The 18,039-nt window shown below is 41.5% G+C and overlaps 3 protein-coding genes across 3 annotated transcripts in view; 2 read left to right on the forward strand and 1 right to left on the reverse strand.

Annotated features, from left to right (window-relative positions):
- Positions 1–256: 256 nt before the first annotated feature.
- Positions 257–3,969, reverse strand: LOC116394443 (uncharacterized). Its single transcript, XM_031867527.1, has 5 exons — positions 3,753–3,969; positions 3,275–3,382; positions 3,007–3,153; positions 1,575–2,216; positions 257–1,197 (listed from the first exon to the last, which is right to left on the reverse strand). The coding sequence occupies exons 1-5, from the start codon at positions 3,796–3,798 to the stop codon at positions 278–280; spliced, it is 1,863 nt and encodes a 620-aa protein (XP_031723387.1). The 5' UTR covers positions 3,799–3,969; the 3' UTR covers positions 257–277.
- A 2,030-nt stretch (positions 3,970–5,999) lies between these two features.
- tap1 (transporter 1, ATP-binding cassette, sub-family B (MDR/TAP)) lies at positions 6,000–15,116 on the forward strand. Its single transcript, XM_031867397.1, has 13 exons — positions 6,000–6,367; positions 6,731–7,048; positions 7,805–8,045; positions 8,769–8,883; positions 10,038–10,168; positions 10,738–10,943; positions 11,268–11,465; positions 11,625–11,753; positions 11,914–12,108; positions 12,205–12,378; positions 13,352–13,511; positions 14,543–14,679; positions 14,769–15,116. Exons 2-13 carry the CDS (start codon positions 6,734–6,736, stop codon positions 14,997–14,999), a joined length of 2,232 nt encoding a protein of 743 aa, XP_031723257.1. The 5' UTR covers positions 6,000–6,367; positions 6,731–6,733; the 3' UTR covers positions 15,000–15,116.
- A 29-nt stretch (positions 15,117–15,145) lies between these two features.
- The window catches only part of brd2b (bromodomain containing 2b), a 13,968-nt gene continuing 11,074 nt past the window's right edge, over positions 15,146–18,039 (forward strand). Inside the window, exon 1 of the mRNA XM_031867396.1 lies at positions 15,146–16,820. Within this exon, the coding sequence (XP_031723256.1) occupies positions 16,789–16,820 (32 nt within the window). The 5' untranslated portion in view covers positions 15,146–16,788. The remainder of the gene's footprint in view (positions 16,821–18,039) is intronic.

The raw sequence follows: 18,039 nt of genomic DNA on the forward strand, positions 1-18,039 counted from the left end.
ACAAAAGAATCTCATGAGAACTGACATCTCAAGGAACAACAAAGCTTTCTCCACTGTAAAAAAACAAAGATAATTGTAGTGTTTAAATAATTCCTCTTCAGGGAAACAGCTGCTCAGCTGCATGAAGACTGAACTGCTTCAGACAGTGTGAGCCTGTGCTTAACAGGATTGAATGAAAGTCAAGATCATTAAGTCTTTTTGGAATTCAACTCTCCACAACGTATGTTGTAAGTAATGAAGTAACCAACAAGGAGCAATGAACTCCTTTGATCCCTCTCTACTGGTTACCCGCTTTCTCTGGTTGAGGCCCTGGAGCTCCTCTTTCCAAGCAGTACTCCTCCCAAAGCTCATTAAACAAATTCCCGGTTGCACCGAAGGAGCACCCTTGATCCCTCTTTGGGTCACACAGTCCCAAGTCCATCTTTTTAAATACAGCGCAGAAAACCTGCCGAGAGAGCGCCGTCGTCTTCCTCTCCGAGCAGTGGTTGTAGTAGTGCCTGTACACCTCGGACATGTTCGAGAAGACCGGCTCCAGATACAGCTTGGAGACGGACGTGCCGCAACAGTATGAGGGAACTTTGGGCAAACCCTCGAGGAACTCATTCAGGACTACATGCTCGGAGGCTTTACGGGACTTCCTCTGCGTTTGCTTCTTGGTGGATTCCTCTGAATCGTCCTGCTGAGATGCATTCTGTGCCCAGTTGAGCACTGACCACTCGCCAATCCCCAAAGTGGAGAGGAACATCTTTTTGCAAACCTGTTTCCTGTTACCGTCGGCTATCAAATGATACCGCATCGAGACCAACCTTCTCGACTGAGTCCACGGCGCTCGGGTTCTTTCCACCGGGTCGCAGTCGACTAATCCGGACACGTAGATCTTCCTCTGAGCCCAGTTCATGCGCTGCCAGAACCCAGTGAACAGCTCGTTCCTGGTTTCGTCGCTGAAGTCGGCACAGAAGCGGTTGGATGCCCTTCTGCAAGAGCTGGACGTGCATCTTGACCCCATTGTCCTCTGACCTTTAGTCGTGGTCGAGCCGTCTTTCTTACATTTGCTGACGTACGGTTTCCCTTCCATCCTGAGTTGCTTCTGTCGATTTTGCTTCCATGTCAGCGGCTTGGCAACTCTGGATTTCTTCCTGGCCGACCCCTCTGGTTCTGGAGGCCTGTCTTTGTCTTTGTCAGTGGCGTTCACTCGCTCTGCAAAAACAGGGGAAATGACATGAACACGTATGAGGTATTACTGTAATAAACTTTAGTGTAACGGCAAAAAAACATGGAAAATAATGGTACTTACAAACGTTATTACATAAATGCACTATGCAGGGCTGCAGCTAACAATTATTTTCATTCTCAAATGATCCATTGATTAGTTTTCCAGTTAAATGACTATTAATATTTTCTAAAATATTTTTTTAAATGTGTAACAGACAGTTACACAGTTTGTTTTTTCCAACTAGCAGTTATACCTCCAAAGCAATCAATTTACAATGACGTATACCAGAAAAAAAGCATCAAATCACGTAGTGCGGAAGTTGCAGCCTCACAGCTTTCTTTAGTAAGTAGCTGACACTCACCCGGGTTAACATCTGCAGTTTTATAAACGATAGAAGAAGCAGGGTTCTGTTGTGCACACTGAGGGACAGCCCGCCTCTTTTCTAACTTGTGTTCATTTGAGTCTGTCATTGTTGTTGTTGTTGCTCCTTGCTGCGTCCAGTTGAGCACGGACCACTCTCCTATCCCCAGAGTGGACAGGAACATGTTTTTACACACTTGTTTCCTTTTGCCGTCCACCATCAAGTGATAACGGAGGGAAACTGACCTCCTCGACTGCGATCCCACCGCCCGAGATCTTTCCACGGGGTCGCGGTCCACTTGTTCTGCTACGTACAGTTTTCTCTGAGCCCAGTTCATGCGCTGCCAGAAATCGTCAAACACTTTCTCCCGGGCCTCCTCGTCCATCTCGTTACAAAGGCGGTTCGAGGCCTTCTTGCATGCGTTCGAGGTGCACCTCGGTCCGATTGCTCTCGGATGTTTTGTCACAACCTCGCCGTCTTTCTTTCGTTTGCTCACGTAGGCTTTACCCTCCATCCTCAGCTGTTTCTGCTTGTTTTGCTTCCACTTTGATGGATCTCCCACTTTGACTTTGGGCTTTTTCCTTCCATTCCCGGCCTTATCCATACTAGTGTTTACATTTTTGGCAGCTGTATTAAGGAGCACTGAAAAAAACAAACAAAAAAAAAGTTCTTCAATATTAAAATACTTTGTTGGAAATGATATGTTTGGTTTATTAAAAACAAAATGATGGTTAGGAACTGCAACAGCCTGCAGAAATACAGGACACCCATCTCATGATTGCAATATATAAAATAAGACTTTGTTGTACACGTATTTGTGGAGAATATGAAATGACACATTCCATCAAATAACGCTAGATACTGTAAGATAATTACAATATCAACGTCATTGCAAGAAAGCTGTTTGTGCTGTACTTGCATTAAATGAAAACAAGCTGGATAATATTTATATATATTACAAATACATTAACAGCATCTATCCCAGTTATTGTGACATTGGTACATGTTTATCATAATCTGTGTAGTTATCTTTTCTTTAGGTTAACTTAAAATAGGCCTCATTGAGGCTCAAGATTATATAAGAAAAGATAAAACATTATTCATAACAAGGGGAATTGCTGTGCAGCAGTTGCAGTAGAAAAAAATGAAAGAATGCAAGATATCAATAACAATAAGGTGCAAATCCAAAATATATACAATACACACAATGCCAAAATCATGTTAACGGTATGCATCATGAAAACATGAACAGGTTAATGGCAGGGGTCAGTCTAGGTGGAATTCACACTTCTGCAAGTGGATTTGTGGTAGTAATGTGTAAAAAAAGCTAAAAATATTATATTATGCTTTTACAGGATGTAAGCTAGCATTCACAAAATTCAAACACGCCTGGTAACAGTTTACAGTTACAGCAGCAACAGCTGTTACTTACTGGTGTCAGCACCCAGAGGACCCTGGATCAGCAGAGGGAACTGGGGAACCATCTGTGGCTCTGTCATTACCGAGAGGGACCTCTTTTTGGATGGTCCATCTTTGTGCATGTCAGATTTCCTGCTGGCATCAGTGACGTGCAGATGTTCTGGATGAAACAGCACACACACACACACACACACACACACACACACACACACACACACACGCTTTCTTGTTAAGACGCGTTAATAACCGCTATGTTTCTTTACAGAGACACTCATACACACCTGGAGGCATGTGGTGCCGCCCGAAAGTCTCAGTGACTGTGGGTCTGTGAACAGGGGGGTCATTGGTGGGTTTGGGATGGAGACCAACATCCTCCATGGCTGCAATGGCTAGAACACAAGAACCAGGTTGTTAGTCTTTGCATCAAGCAAAACAAAAATGACATGCTTTTTAAACTTATTTTTAAAGCCTGTTTGTCCAGTCGATCTAAAAACACCGCTCATGCATAAAGATAGACAACAAAGCCATGCGTCTCAATCCAGATGTTTCAGTAGCTGAGGTAGAAGGAGGCGTTGCAGGCCTGACAGTCACAGAGCAGGGTAAGTAGAAACGACTGTAACGGTGTTTATAGCGATATTTAGTCTTATCATTATTACTATTTAACTTAATGTGCACCGTAAGCTAAGTCTAACTCTTCTTGCATGCTAAACTTCGACAAACAACCCTTTAAAAAGGACGCATCGTTTCGGCTCTGCTCACACAGTGTTATACATCTGAAGACGTCTCGTAGACCCGTCGGTTCCATCCAGAGCAGATCACAAGTTCCCCCGCGGCCGGCTGTTCACTCCGCCACGGCTCCGACAGCGAGAGGCGAACATCTGTCAGCTCGGTTCGCTCCGGTTAGCTCACGTTTTATTTTGCTAAATGTCTTTAACTGGCGGAACTGCGGAGCTTCCCCGCACTGGCAGCTGCCATGTCTGAGCATGCGCACTGGCCTTCAATGCAGAAATAGCAAGTTCGTGTTCTAAATAGAATAAAGAAAATAAATACCGTCACACAACAACAACAACAACAATTGTGATAGTAAGAACAACAATAACATTAATATTAATAATGTGTTGTTTGTTTTGCAGTGTTAGAGCAAGTATTGTGATGTAGCATGTACTACAGATATGTAACTTTTGTGTAGGCCTCCAAGTAAAAGTCTTTGTCTGAATTTTACAAAGTGTAAATGTGCTAAAAGTACCACAAGTAAAAGCACCCATTATACAGAACAGCTGCTGTCGTACATTCTTCATTATCATCGCGGTGGAAGATCCTTTACTGAATAAATGTATCAATACATCAATCTAAAAATACTCAATTACAAGTAAAAGTGCTATATTCAAAATGCTACTTGAATAAATGTACTGATTATGCTGAGTGACTGCTGTCAGGGTTTTACTAATATCATCATCAGAAGAAGTATCCAGATCCTTTACTTAAAAGTATTAATACATTAATGTAAAAATACAGAACTCAGAATGTATGCAAAGTGTTTAAAGTAAAAGTACTTGTTGAGCAGAAAGCATACCCGATGTGACTGACATATTATAACATATTATATCATTAGACTGTAATACTGATGCATCCATTGAGGTGGCGCGACTATAAGCTACAGTTAGGTATTCTAATTAAAATAAAGATTAAGATTTGACACAAGATAGTTCAATTTAGCTTCATGTCGATCAACCACAACTGTAAAATACTACATATTAATTCATCCACACAAACAATATTGAGCCTCTTTCTATTTGTCTGGACACTAAACACAGGCTGTGTAAATAAACAGTTTAATCGGTCAAAAATGTACGTTATGTTTTTAAAATACATGAAAGGACACGTGTTCTAATTATAAGTGATATATGATGGGGGGGGGGGGGGGGGGGTAAAACGGGCGTAAAAAAACAGTAAAGAAAGAAATAGCTTTGCTCTTCTCATCCTACAAACATGAAAGCAAAGGGGAAGGAAGGAAACAATCTGGGAGTTCAACGTTTCTGTTGGGTTTCTTTGTCTTAACACAAGGCAAGAATAACCAACTGAGAAAAGCAGGCAACTTTGTAAAGGAATGTGAATCACTAACTAGAAACTCAATATGGAATCCAATCATTATTCATTTTATTATTTATACTAGTACTTTTCCTACTATTATATATCAAATGTCTTTAATAAAAAAGGCATACAGCATGTATACATATCGTGTCCAAACAGCAAATGCCCCAGGGTACCCTCACAGTTTAATGTCACAACACATTAAGTTTTTATTTAAATTCCAGCTGTAGATCCAAAAGTAAAAATATAGATATGCCTATACTTATGCCTTACTGTTCTATAGACTACTATAGAGTAGTACTAATTGGACCGGCCTGATGAGTGATGGTTTGGCCCAAAAATGTTGAACAATATTAATTTAACATCGATAGAAAGACAGATAGATATAACTTTATAAAACTTTACCAAACAAAAAAAATGTCCAGGAAAAACAGACAAGTCTAACAGCAACAAACTGTGGACAAAAATAAGCTTACATTAGGGGTTAATTAACCTGTTTTCATTTTAAATTATATCAAAATGGAAATATGCATATAGATACTGTATGTTTGCATAATAATAAACAAACAGACCGAAACAAAACTGGAGGACTGAAACAAAGACATAATGAAACCTTGGTTAAAACAAAAGAAATTGGAAAATCAATTAAAACAACTCTCTATACTGTTCAGTTCAGATCTTTAATAAACCATAAAAATACACTTTTTTTCTGCAGCAGGCAGCTTAAAAATCATAAAAAGAAGACTTTTAAAAAAACATTACAAATTCACCTGTAATACCTAAACCCATCAATAAAATAAAGGAGGTAATTTAATTTACGTGAACATAATTATGTGGTATACACACATAAAGCTTGCAGTTCCATCATTTCGTCACATGGTGTCGCTGTTGGACTGTTTATAAATGGCACATGTTCCCACCAGGTCTATCATATCACCACCGTGGGACGTGCGACACACTTTCTCTTTTTACTAGAGTTTAAGAAAGCAGGGGTCGAAAACATCAACGTTATTCCTTAAATCGAAGTGTGTTATCCCTCGTTTGTCTTCGTCCGCCATTGTGTGCAGACGTAAAAGGGACTTTCCATTGTAAAAGGAGAGTCGATAACTTCAGTAACTTTCGGTTTCACTTTGACAGACATATCAGCACGGTCGACGTCGGAACGAGCAGCGGGTTACGAACGTTAACGTTTGTTAGGGGAAACATAACGTCGTCGGTTTACGTTGTCAGACTTAACGTATAACAAACCGACGAATACAACCCGGGCTTGTCGAAAAGGAAACGTAAGTTGAATTTAAGTGGCAAGCTAAACTCGGCTAAGCTACTGTACTTACTGTAGCACCGTGTTGCCCATTGTTGCACATTTAGACTTAACGCTAATAATGCTGAATGGTAATACTGTATTTTTTAGTGTCGCTGGTGTTTCTGTGGGTGTTGTTTTCTTTGGCTTGCTGTCAAAACCGTTTCAAGGAAATGAGACGTGTAGATGAAAATGAAAGTAAAGCGGAATAACGTCTGCTGCAAGTGAAAGTAAATTCTCCCCATGCAAGACATGCAAGTGCAAATGATTAGCTTATCTTTTATAGTTAGTTTTGTGTTTTACATGTTTCTGCCAACAATTCATATCCATCTTTCCTGTTTTGCAGAAGATGAGCTCCTTCTCCCCCCTGCTCTTCGTGTGCCTGGATGTGTGTGTGGTGAACGCCATCCGCTTGGTCCAGCTCTCGCCTCTCCTCCTCCCCCATCCGTTCCTCACCCTGTGGGGAGGAGGGTTGACCAGGGGTGGCCTCCTCGCCCTCCTCGCCCTCACCTACCCCGGAGGAGGACTGCCGTGGATGAGCAGCTTCGAGGGGCTGCAGAGCTTAGGGGTCCTTTGCTTCCACTTCCCGGTGTACACCACTCTTCTCTGGGTGCTGGGGATGCCCAACGCGGAGGAACTGTGGGGGTGGCACTCCTGGGAGAGGGTGGGTGAAACTAATTTAGTTGCAGTATGGATCACATTGATATTTTTTTTGGTGTGTTTTTCTTTTGTAGCAAATGGGACTACAACCCTGTTGTACAATCACAATAAATGAAGTATGTGATAGTAAGTGATCTAGAGCAGGGCCCATGATGCATTGTGGCATCCGGACCATTGTGTGTGTTTATGTGCTGGAGAAAAAATGTCTGAAATGCTGGACTTCCAGATCACAAGCTAAGAAGTGCTGTACCCAAAAAGAAGTGGAAAACAAACATGGGTGTCACCAAACTGATGATGTGGAACTGGCAAAAGTGCTTTGCTCAAGGGCACTTAGCAGCACATAGTTGTAGTATAAATAAGTACAATTTCTGAGGTACTTACTGAGTTTTTTCAGTTCATGTGTATTTATACTTCTACTACATTTCAGAGGGAATTATTGTACTTTTCAAAATCCACCTGCTACAGCATTCAAATATACTTTACAGTATAACACTGACACGGGCATTCTGCTGCATAACAAATACTTTCACTTTTGATACTTCAAGTATATTTTATTTGTTTGTTTTTGTAATAAAGTTGTTGAGCCTGGAACAGGAACAAGACTGAAACCAAAACCAGACCAGTCTGAGGAGATCCAGAAAGCCGCCATTTTAGAAATGTTGTCTTTCCTTTTTATCCGAACATTTGTCAGAATCATTTTGAAGCATTTCATTTCATATTCTTCTGGATTTGTGTAATGAACCTGTGATCTGTCTTGCAGGTGTTACAGGGTTATCTTGTGATGGTAGTGGCGTGGCTCTACTGGAGTCGATATGTGTCGTCTCTTTTGCTCTCCGGGGGTCGATACATCTCGTCTCTGCTGACGAGGGCCCTCTCTGAGGGGCCCAAAGAGGGGCCCAAAGAGGACACCAGTGCGTCTCTGAAGAGGCTGATGGGATACATGCGGCCGTATGTCGGGCGCATTGTTTCTGTGCTGTTTCTCGTGATTCTTTCTTCTTATGGTAAGGGAGACTGAGCGGGAACTTTACTTAAGTGTTCTTATGAAACTGCAAGGTTTTGGGAGTTACATCCTGCAGTTCTTGCTGTGTTGTTTGCAGCTTCACTCACCAAGTAGATGGTGTTGATTCAGAGTAATCCGTTTAGAATTGAGTACAGCTTATTCCAAACTTACCTCTGCTATGAGATGAGCCATTTTACAAGCACAACTCAAAGCTCAACACTTTTGGTTGCTGATACTGAAAATATGGCTGCCATTTTTAGTCACCTTATATTCTGAGTAATTGAGATTCTATGCAGTTAAACATCAGCTTGATAATGTAAACCTTGCAAATGGCGGAGTTCATCGGCCTGTCAACGGGTCTAGCAGCCTCCACCTCATTGTGCCGATGAGCTGCCCGCTCGTGTTGCTTTGAGCTCCAGGTCTGGTGAGCTTGATGTGTCACTTATCGAGGTGTTGAAAATGCTCTGCGGTGTCATTTTCCATCCCGCTCAAACATACTCGGATACTTCTCCTCCCAAGACTTCACAGATTTACTTTCTGTGTTTCTCATTGAGGTTCATCTGGCTCTTTGTCAGTTTAATCAGTTTGTACATTCGTTTCGGATGTTGACTTGTAAGTTAAAGTTGAGCATTTTGAAGCTTGGAAAGACCACGCTTCATATTTTAGATTTGACAGTTGTGTCTCCCCAAATACATGTTGTGATAGTGTGATCTTCTGACCTCAGGTGAGATGGCTATCCCTTATTACACTGGCCGTGTGGCTGACTGGATCACAAATGAAGACGCACCGGATGCATTCACAGAGGCCATCATCTTCATGACGCTGATGACTATTGCCAGGTAATGTAACATTTGTAAAAAAAGTGAGGCGAGGCAAGTTCATTTATTTAGCACATATCGGCAACAAGGAAATTCTTTACAACATCAAAAACATGGAGACAAAGTGCAGAAGAGACGCATTTTATATTTTTAATTAAATGTCATTTAAAAACTCAGAATAAAATCAATACAAAAATGTTGTGCACAGAAACTGTTGCATGTTTGTTGTTGTCTCTGGGGACAGAAAGCAGGCCTGTCTCAGACAACCTGAGAGGTCTGGAGGGTTCATCATGTAGCAGAAGATCAGAGACCGTTACAGTAGTCAAGTCTACTGAAGATGGTTGCATGGACACCTTTTCTTTTTCTCAATCCTGCTGACACATAAGTCTCAGCAGTCTCAGACTTAAGTCTCCCCCTGAGACATACGTGCTTTAAAGAGTTGTGCGAGGTAGTTATCAGTTGACAAAAGTGTATCACCTACTGTAGATGTCAGTCGTTTGGAGAAACAGACAGGAGCACCGGCATGAGAGCAAAGCAATGTCGTGCTGTGGACAGGGACAGCGGCAAAACGTGCTTCAGTCACCTAAAAGAAAAGCTCACCTAAAACAAGCTTCATTTTGCAGTCAGACAGCCGTTTCTGACGGGAACTGAACTGAAAGTAAATCCAATCTTAACTCTTCAAACCCACCAGACTCCATTAACAGAAACAGTATAGATAAGTTTAACTTTCAGTTTAGTTCCCCGTCGTAAAAAATATCTTAAACTATTACTTTTACTTTGTTTGAATGCAAGACTTGACTAGACTTCTATTAATAAAAAAAAAAAAAAAAAAAAAGTGAGCCACGGGGGCGACTGTGGCTCACTGGCTTAAGAGGGTTGTCTGGCAGGGTCAACAGTTCGATCCTCGACTGGGACGTGTCACGTGTCGTAGTGTCCCTGAGCAAGACACTGAACCCCCGGCTCCCCGGGCGCCTGTCATTGGCAGTCCTCTGCTCCCTATATATAGGGATGGGTCAAATGCAGAGGTCAAATTTCGTGTATGTGTATATGTATATGACAATAAAAAGGGTTTCTATTCTGTTTCTATTGACTTGTAACAGAGTATTTCTACACTGTGGTATGACTACTTTTACTTCAGTAAAAGGTCTGATTGCTTTCTCCCCCTCTGGTTTCAGTGCTGTGCTTGAGTTTGTAGGCGACCTCATTTACAACGTCACCATGAGCCTCGTACACACCTCGGTGCAGGGAGCCGTCTTCCAGGCTGTGCTGAAGCAGGAGATTGCTTTCTTCGATGCCACTAAGACAGGTAAATCACGTGAAAACAGTGCATATGACGGACTCAACAGGCATCTAGGAAAGAGCACTGTGTACAGTACACTAGGTCATTGTGAATAAATCATAAACCTGCTTTTATCCTTTCACTTATAGAGCCAACTTATTTTTTTTGGCAATATTCTGAGAAAATAAATTTACGCAAGAAAAATCATAAATTTGCCAGATTATAGAGTCACCAATTTGGAGAAATAGTGGAGTACTTTTATTCTATTTTTCATTAACATGGTGTTGCACTCCACTATTTTTCCGAGTTTTTTCCTTGTACAGTTACGACAAATTTGTGATCTTTTTCTTGTAAATTCGCTTGTTAATGTATTAATTTTGTGAATCTTGGAAAGTTCTCAGGAAGAGAATATTACACCCTTCCACTGCCTCTTCAGTTATTTTATAAATCTACAATCACCCTTTTTTGCTGTCGTAGTTTATACTTGACAGAATTTGCGTGGGCTGGTGAAAATCCAGAATATGCAGAATTTTAACAACATATACCTCAACTGTAACTTCTTTGACATGGCTAATAATGCACTCCTCTTTTCTCAGGGGAACTGGTGTCCCGTGTTACCACTGATACCAACGATATGAGCGAGGTGCTGAGTGAGAAACTGAGTCTTGTGATGTGGTACACGGCTCGGTTTGGCTTCCTCTTGTACTTCATGGTGATCCAGTCTTGGAAAATGACCCTGCTCACCTGCATGGGACTGCCCATCATCTGGTTCATACCTGAGCTCACTGGAAACTTCCACAAGGTAAAGAGGAACTTCCCTAAACGTGGAGCATTTAACAGCTAAAGACAGACAGATAGTTCCCTCAAGAGGTTCACACAGCTTTCACTCACCAGACGGATGGAAGCAAATGTTGCTCTGTAAATGGACAATTAAATCAATTAATGCAAGTTTAAGGAAAAATCCCCCCAGGCGCTGGACACTGTTAAAAAACAGTTGTTGTACCTTCCACAATGTGACATCATCATGACAAAATATTTCCAGTGCAGCTATGATCATGGCCTGTGTCCATCCGTCATGTTTGTCACAAATTCATTCAGTTTTTTTCCATTTGCATCCGTGTTTCAGACCATGGCTGCAAAGGTTCAGGAGTCGCTGGCTAAGGCCAACCAGGTGGCCACAGAGACCTTCTCCTGCATGAAGACAGTGAGGAGTTTTGCCAACGAGGACGGTGAGACAGAGAGGTACAGACAGCGGCTGGAGGACACTTACGCCCTGAACAAAAAGGAATCACTAGCTTATGCAGCCTCGACCTGGGCGAACAGCGTGAGTTCAATACAGATCTGGATTATAAAGTCTGCAATGATTTCTGAGCACATGTAATTCTGTGAGTGTGAGCCAGTGGGGGTTAACCTAGAGAAAAAACAACTAATATTGAATATTATTTAATGCATTTCTTTTCATTTGTAACCCTTTGTCTCCCAGATGACCACCATGGCCCTGAAGGTGTGTATTCTGTACTATGGAGGAACCCTGGTGACCAGAGGGGACGTTAGCAGTGGAGACTTGGTGTCATTCGTCCTCTATGAGCTGCAGTTTGCCTCTGCTGTTGAGGTGAGCCACAGGCCAAGATAAAGGGAATAAGCTTGAATATATTATTATGTCCGTGCACTTGTTTCCTCTAAGGCCGGATTGCAAGTGGCTGATGTTTTGTTCAAAAAGTAATTTCGTCAAATTGAAATAAAATGACCTCATTCTACCACCTCTCCTCCAGGCTGTCATGCATTATTACCCGGAGGTGAAGAAGGCAATTGGTGCCTCTGAGAAGATCTTTGAATATTTGGAACGCAAACCTCAAATACCCCCAGATGGCTGTTTGGCACCCGAAAATCTTGAGGGACGCATTCAATTCAAAAACGTTGCGTTTTCCTATTCTGGCACGACAAACGAAAGCAATATTGTGCTCAAGGTATGTATGTGTTCTTATCTCCTGTGCATTTATTGTGTTTTTGCGATTGAAATGCACAACTCTTTACCTGTTCACCCTATTCCTGTCTTCTACCAGGACGTGTCTCTGGAGATAAAGCCAGGCCAAGTCACGGCCCTTGTGGGGCTCAACAGATCAGGGAAGTCCACCTGTGTCAAGCTGCTGGAGAGGTTTTACCAGCCCCAAGCAGGGGAGATCCTACTGGATGGGAAACCACTGCAATGCTACAAAGACCAGTACCTACATGACAAGGTGGGTTGCTTTTTTCTATTTTGTACTTGAATATTTTACCTGAACCTTCAGTTTGATCCAAACTTTGCTTTTGTCGAAGGATTCGCCGCTTTGTGTCACATTTTGTCCTGATCGGTGTTATTTAGCCATTTTGTGTAGTTTTACTAAAAAATCTGTTATTGTAGCAACTTGCTGACAAACAGGAAAGAGGCGGACGCCGTTTCCTGTCTTCACGAGTTTTGTATCTTCTCCTCGAACTCTCCGAGGGATTGTAGTTTTCTTCTAATTTGACTTGCAGTGAGCACAATAGTAGGAAGCTTCTAGGAGTGGGTTCACATGTTGTTTGTGTTTTGCACACAGGAAACGCTATGCATTTTGGCGAGAAGCACTGAATGTAAACATAACTTTAACGTTTTTGATTTTTGATTTCAGAAGAAAACGCCACAGGGCTCCTTTAAAGCTGCATTAAGAGATTTTTGACCACTAGGTGACAGAACGACTAACAAACAAAGTAGCAGAGAAGATCCTCATAAGCTGCTAAACTGTTGTCCTAAAGCAATCAAATCTCAGTTGATCATGTTAAAGAAAATAAAAGAAGTTTAAATCGCTGATAAATCAATTTGTCCCCATGAAAAACAGCACGTTATAACTTACATTTCATAAATCAAAACAAAACAAACAAAAACATGAAAGACTACAAGGAGCTTTTTAGCCTTTTAGGACATTTCATTTGGGAGTTACTGAAAGGTTTTCAGTTGTTGTACCACAAAAATTGACTAAAATTCAAGATGTGAATAAGTGAATTCTGCAGCTGATACCATAAAAATACAATGAGATGATATAAGGAAGGTGAATCACAGTTCATTGAAAGCTCTTTAATGTTGCATTGACACTTACTAGCACTCATTGCCCGGGTGTATTCTGCTGTTGTCCTCATTGTAAAGCGTTCTCAGAGTCAGCTGTGACGTGTCCTCTTCATCCTGTTTGTTTATAGATTGCTGTGGTGAGCCAGGATTGCCTGCTGTTTGCTCGCTCTGTGCGGGAGAACATCAAGTACGGCTGCGAGGATGCCTCTGATGAGGATATGCACACGGCTGCCAGGCTGGCGAGTGCCCACGACTTCATCATGGAGCTGTCAAGTGGCTACGACACAGGTTCGATCCACAAACCCAATCTATCAGAAGGAATCCTAAAGTGGGGTTCTTCACATTGTTACTTCCTGGGGGAATAACATGTGTTTTTCATTATCTTAGCCTGGAGAATGCGATCACTCACGCGTGTCAGTGAGTGAGAGTGCCCCCCTGTGTCTGTCCACGGCTAGTCTCACATTCTGCTGCACCAAAGAGCATATGTCGTGTGGCCAGTTACAGCTGCATGATCGAGGACCTTCTCTGGAAAAAAAAAAATAGACCCGAATCCTAAATAAACGGTTCAAGTCGTGGTTACGCTCGTGAGACGGAGCTGAGACGCACGCCTGACCAGAGCTGGCGCATAAATCTGCATCGATTAAAACATATCTGTTGTGTTAGATATGCGAGTGAAAACCATGTCTGATACACTTGTGTTGATCTGCCCTCTACTGAGTGCAGCTTTCTAGTTTTGATTATCATACTTAGATGTTTGCACTTAGTAGTGGGAGGACTGTGTTTTTTAAGTCTCATATAAACTCAACTTTGTCTAGCTACCAGGGTATCTGCAGGTCTTGAAAACCATAGACTTTAGTTTCCAGAAATGAACACCTTGGACAACATTGAAATATCTTTACTATAATTTACAAAAGACTTCAATATCGTCACTGCCAGCTACAGCAGCAGGAAGCTCACTGTCTCAAGTTTTAGCTTAAAGACTTATATGCATTTATCATTTTTAATTGGCTGATCCTTCCATCTATTTTCTATTATTGAAAAAATGTGATTCAAAAGCAAATATTATCCCTCCTGGTTTTCCGTCATACTTTTGGCTGGTATGATTGTAAAACATACAATAAATTGCATTCTATGCGGTAGTATAAAGATACTAAATAATCTGAAATTGAACTTAGTGACCCCTGCAAAACCCTACTGACAGTAGTGAACGGGCAGATGGATTTGATTATTGGCCTTGTGATTTTTCTGAATGCAAAAAAACTCACAAAAACAACCCAGAAATGTCCATAAACTCAACAGTATGTCTTTCTGTCGGACAGATGCTGGGCAGAAGGGAGGCCAGGTGTCTGGAGGCCAGAAGCAGCGCATTGCCATTGCCAGAGCTTTGATCCGACATCCTAAAATCCTGATCCTTGACAACGCCACCAGTGACTTGGACGCAGAGAATGAACATCAGGTAGGTTATTCTTCTGAGTTTCTCACATTTTGCTAATTATTTACTCCTGTAATCCACATGTGACATCAAGTCATATCTGTACTCAACAGGTCCACCAAGAATTGCTATACCAAACCAACAACTACTCCGTGCTGCTGATATCCAACAAGATGAATGTCGTAGAGAAGGCCGACCATATAGTTGTCCTCAGCGACGGGATTATAAAGGAGGAGGGCAGCCATGAGGAGCTGATGCAGGAAGGCGGTCTTTATGCTGATCTGGTGAAAAAAGCAGAATGTGGCTTTCACCGTAAAGAAGAGGAGACGAATGACACACACTGATACACTCTGGGTGACACACTGGGTGACCGTGGCTAAGTGGCGAGCAGGGCCGTCCTTGAATCGGCGGTTCGATTCCAGCTCCGCTAGTCGCATGTCGATGTGTCCATGACCAAGACACTTAACCCCAAAAATTGCTCCCATAGCCTACGGTGTATGAATGTGATAGAATTTGAATTGTAAGTCGCCTTGGATAAAAGCGTCTGCTAAATGACTGTAATGACTGTAATGCAATGTAGAGGCCTAAAGGCCCGAGAAGCAGTCGAGTTACAGGAAGGTTGCTGGTTGAAAGTCCAGACTTAAAGGGTCAACATTGCCCACAATGGTCCACAACTAGAGATACAGTATTTAAGGGATAGCTTCCATGGTAGAAATGATATGACAGTTGAAACATTTGAATCATTCCATGATATTTATCATCATATTTCCAAACCAGCTCCTATGTGAAGAGAGGATCACACACTCTACTGCTTTATACACTTTGCAAATATAGATGTAGAAGAGTTCAGTCAGATAGAATAGAGGTGTTTTATTTTTGCAGTATTTAAGATGAGTGTTTCTAAATGATCTGGTTGTATATTTTATTGTCATATTTGTCTTTGTATTATTCTTGCTGTACTTTCCCTTGTGTTGATCATTCTTTACTTATTCACAACCTCTTTGTAGCAAAATAATGCTTTTCAGATCTACTCTGAGTGAATTTCAATTTATGGAGAAATATTGTTTTCATGTACTGCAAGTTGTTGCAGGTGATTGTTGATTTGTTTCCGCCTTTATTTGATTTTTCTTTTTTTTTATTCTGAAGTTGCTGTTTTTTGTTCTTTTTTTTACAATTCCAATATTACCCTTTGTTTGATTCTGTTTGCACTTAAAGGGAGTTCTCCAGAGTTTGAGAGGGTAATCTCAGTTTGGGCTTGAAACTCAAAATTTGTAATAACACTGAATCTTGTGAGTCTTCCAGCTTTATGGGGGTACAGTAATACGTCCCTGGAGTGTTCCTTTAAATACTGTGACCTGCACCAGAGGACATGTACATTGTCAAAGGGTCTTTCTTGATAGCTTATCTCTGCATTACTGTCAGAACATGACAGCTACTTCTAAAGTGCATGGCTCAAACAGCTGTGGGGGTTCCTGGTGGCAGCTTGTGGGAAGTGTTGCTTTAAATACAGAATCTCTCAGTTTAAAAGCCTGAAATATAAAGCTCATATATGTCTATCGGCATATCACATAAAGGGATGTCCAGCTAAATGATTGCCCACATATTCCATGCCAAAACAACGGTTAGTATTTTCATAATCTCCATACAAACGACAATTTACCAACAATGTAAGTCTGAAGGCTTTTCTGTAGCAGAGAGGACCTGCACCAGCAACCCCAGACACTGCAGATAACATAACACATGACATCATTCCCTGCAGACAGAATGACGTGTGTCTGTCAAAAGTAAAGCCGTAATTATGAATACTTCGAAGCCAAAATCTAAAACCTGAATAAATCCATTGTTTTCAAACATGGCAGACTACAACATGTACGGAACCAGGGAGGTGCCTGGCGTGTGTGCCTAGTTTGACAGACGTGTGGTCGCAGCCAATAGGAGCGCAGAGTCACCCCTAACTTGACCGGAAATACGCGTCACTGCCACGTCGTGGGTTTATATAGCGTCAAGCGGAAGCGGGAAGGCGCCATTTCATTGCGGAGTTGTGCACAGTGGTCTTTCGGTGGAAGTGCAGCGTTAACAGTCGTGGAAAAAAAAATTTGGATTTGTAATAAACACTCCGCCTTCTTCTGCCCGATGGAAGCGGCCGTCAACCTGCATCACGACAGGTAAAAAGCCCCGCAGTCATTTTGATCAATGCCCCCTATGAACGGAGGAAAAGCGTAACGTAAAAATATCACCAGAAAACGTTAGCTTACGTTAGTTAACGTTAGTTGCCGTTAGCCTCACGACAACAACCGCTAGCTTGACAGCTGCAGCCCGGCTTTCTATCTGTTGGTTTCATTCATCGCTCAGACACTCTGCCAACGCTAATATCGAGGTTCACGTGACTATCTCACAAGGTATTAACTGGTAGTAAATATTACCCAGCATGCTTATTACACACAGCGTGTGCTAATGCAAATAAAGCAGCCCTAAACTGAACTGATCAGTCAGTCATTGTTGCAGTCCCGGGTGACGCTTAGCTGTTAGCTTAGCTTCAAAGCTACTGTACCGGTGATTATTAAACGTTTGTATGCATGTGGCGAAATGACTGGGATCGACCTAGCAGGCTAACAGTTTGCCATTTTTATTCTAAAGCTGCACCGTTGAATAAAGATGTCTTGTTTTTATATATAATCGCTTTCCGCCGTCGTAGCGTCTGTCATTGTGAAGCAGTGTTTACAAACAGTGAGGGCGGGGCGTCAGAACCACGCGATCACCGGATGTTAGGGTTTTAAATTCAAGGAGCCTGACTTTTCTTTAATTGTTTTAATTCAATTGTAAATATATTGCGTAGTTTCTGCTGTACGAGTATTAATGTGACTGCATGTTGTGTAGAAGAAGCGTTGATTCAGTGCAGGTTGACGCAACAAAGCTGCATTAGTGTTAATAACACAATATTATATTATGCAATAAAGAAACACCATAAAGACTCAAGTATCACTGTTATGCTATATGTCATGACATAGTCTGCATTTTAACAATTTAATGACTTTATATATCATTGAACATAATATATATTCATGACTCTATTTTTTCCCAACACTGTTATGTTTTAGACATGCATTGTTGAGTTTTTAACACTGTCAAATGTTTGCCAGAGCTTGTTTTTTTTAATCATCATGGTTATACTTTTTTTTTTTCGTGTTTAAGCCACGTTGGTGAGCTCTGTGGCTCCTTTTTTTGTTTTGTAGTAAAACAATGATTTTAAAGAGTTATTACCTTTTTGTCTGTGGTGAACTGACATGCTGCTTTGGTGCACCCGAAAATATTAAGCAGAAACACCCACAACAAAAAGAGATTAAAAAAACTGAGAAAAAGATATATATATATATATATATATAT

This window comes from Anarrhichthys ocellatus, unplaced genomic scaffold, assembly GCF_004355925.1.
Source record: "Anarrhichthys ocellatus isolate YVR2014 unplaced genomic scaffold, GSC_Weel_1.0 scaffold39, whole genome shotgun sequence".
In the NCBI taxonomy this organism is placed as follows: Eukaryota; Metazoa; Chordata; class Actinopteri; order Perciformes; family Anarhichadidae; genus Anarrhichthys; species Anarrhichthys ocellatus.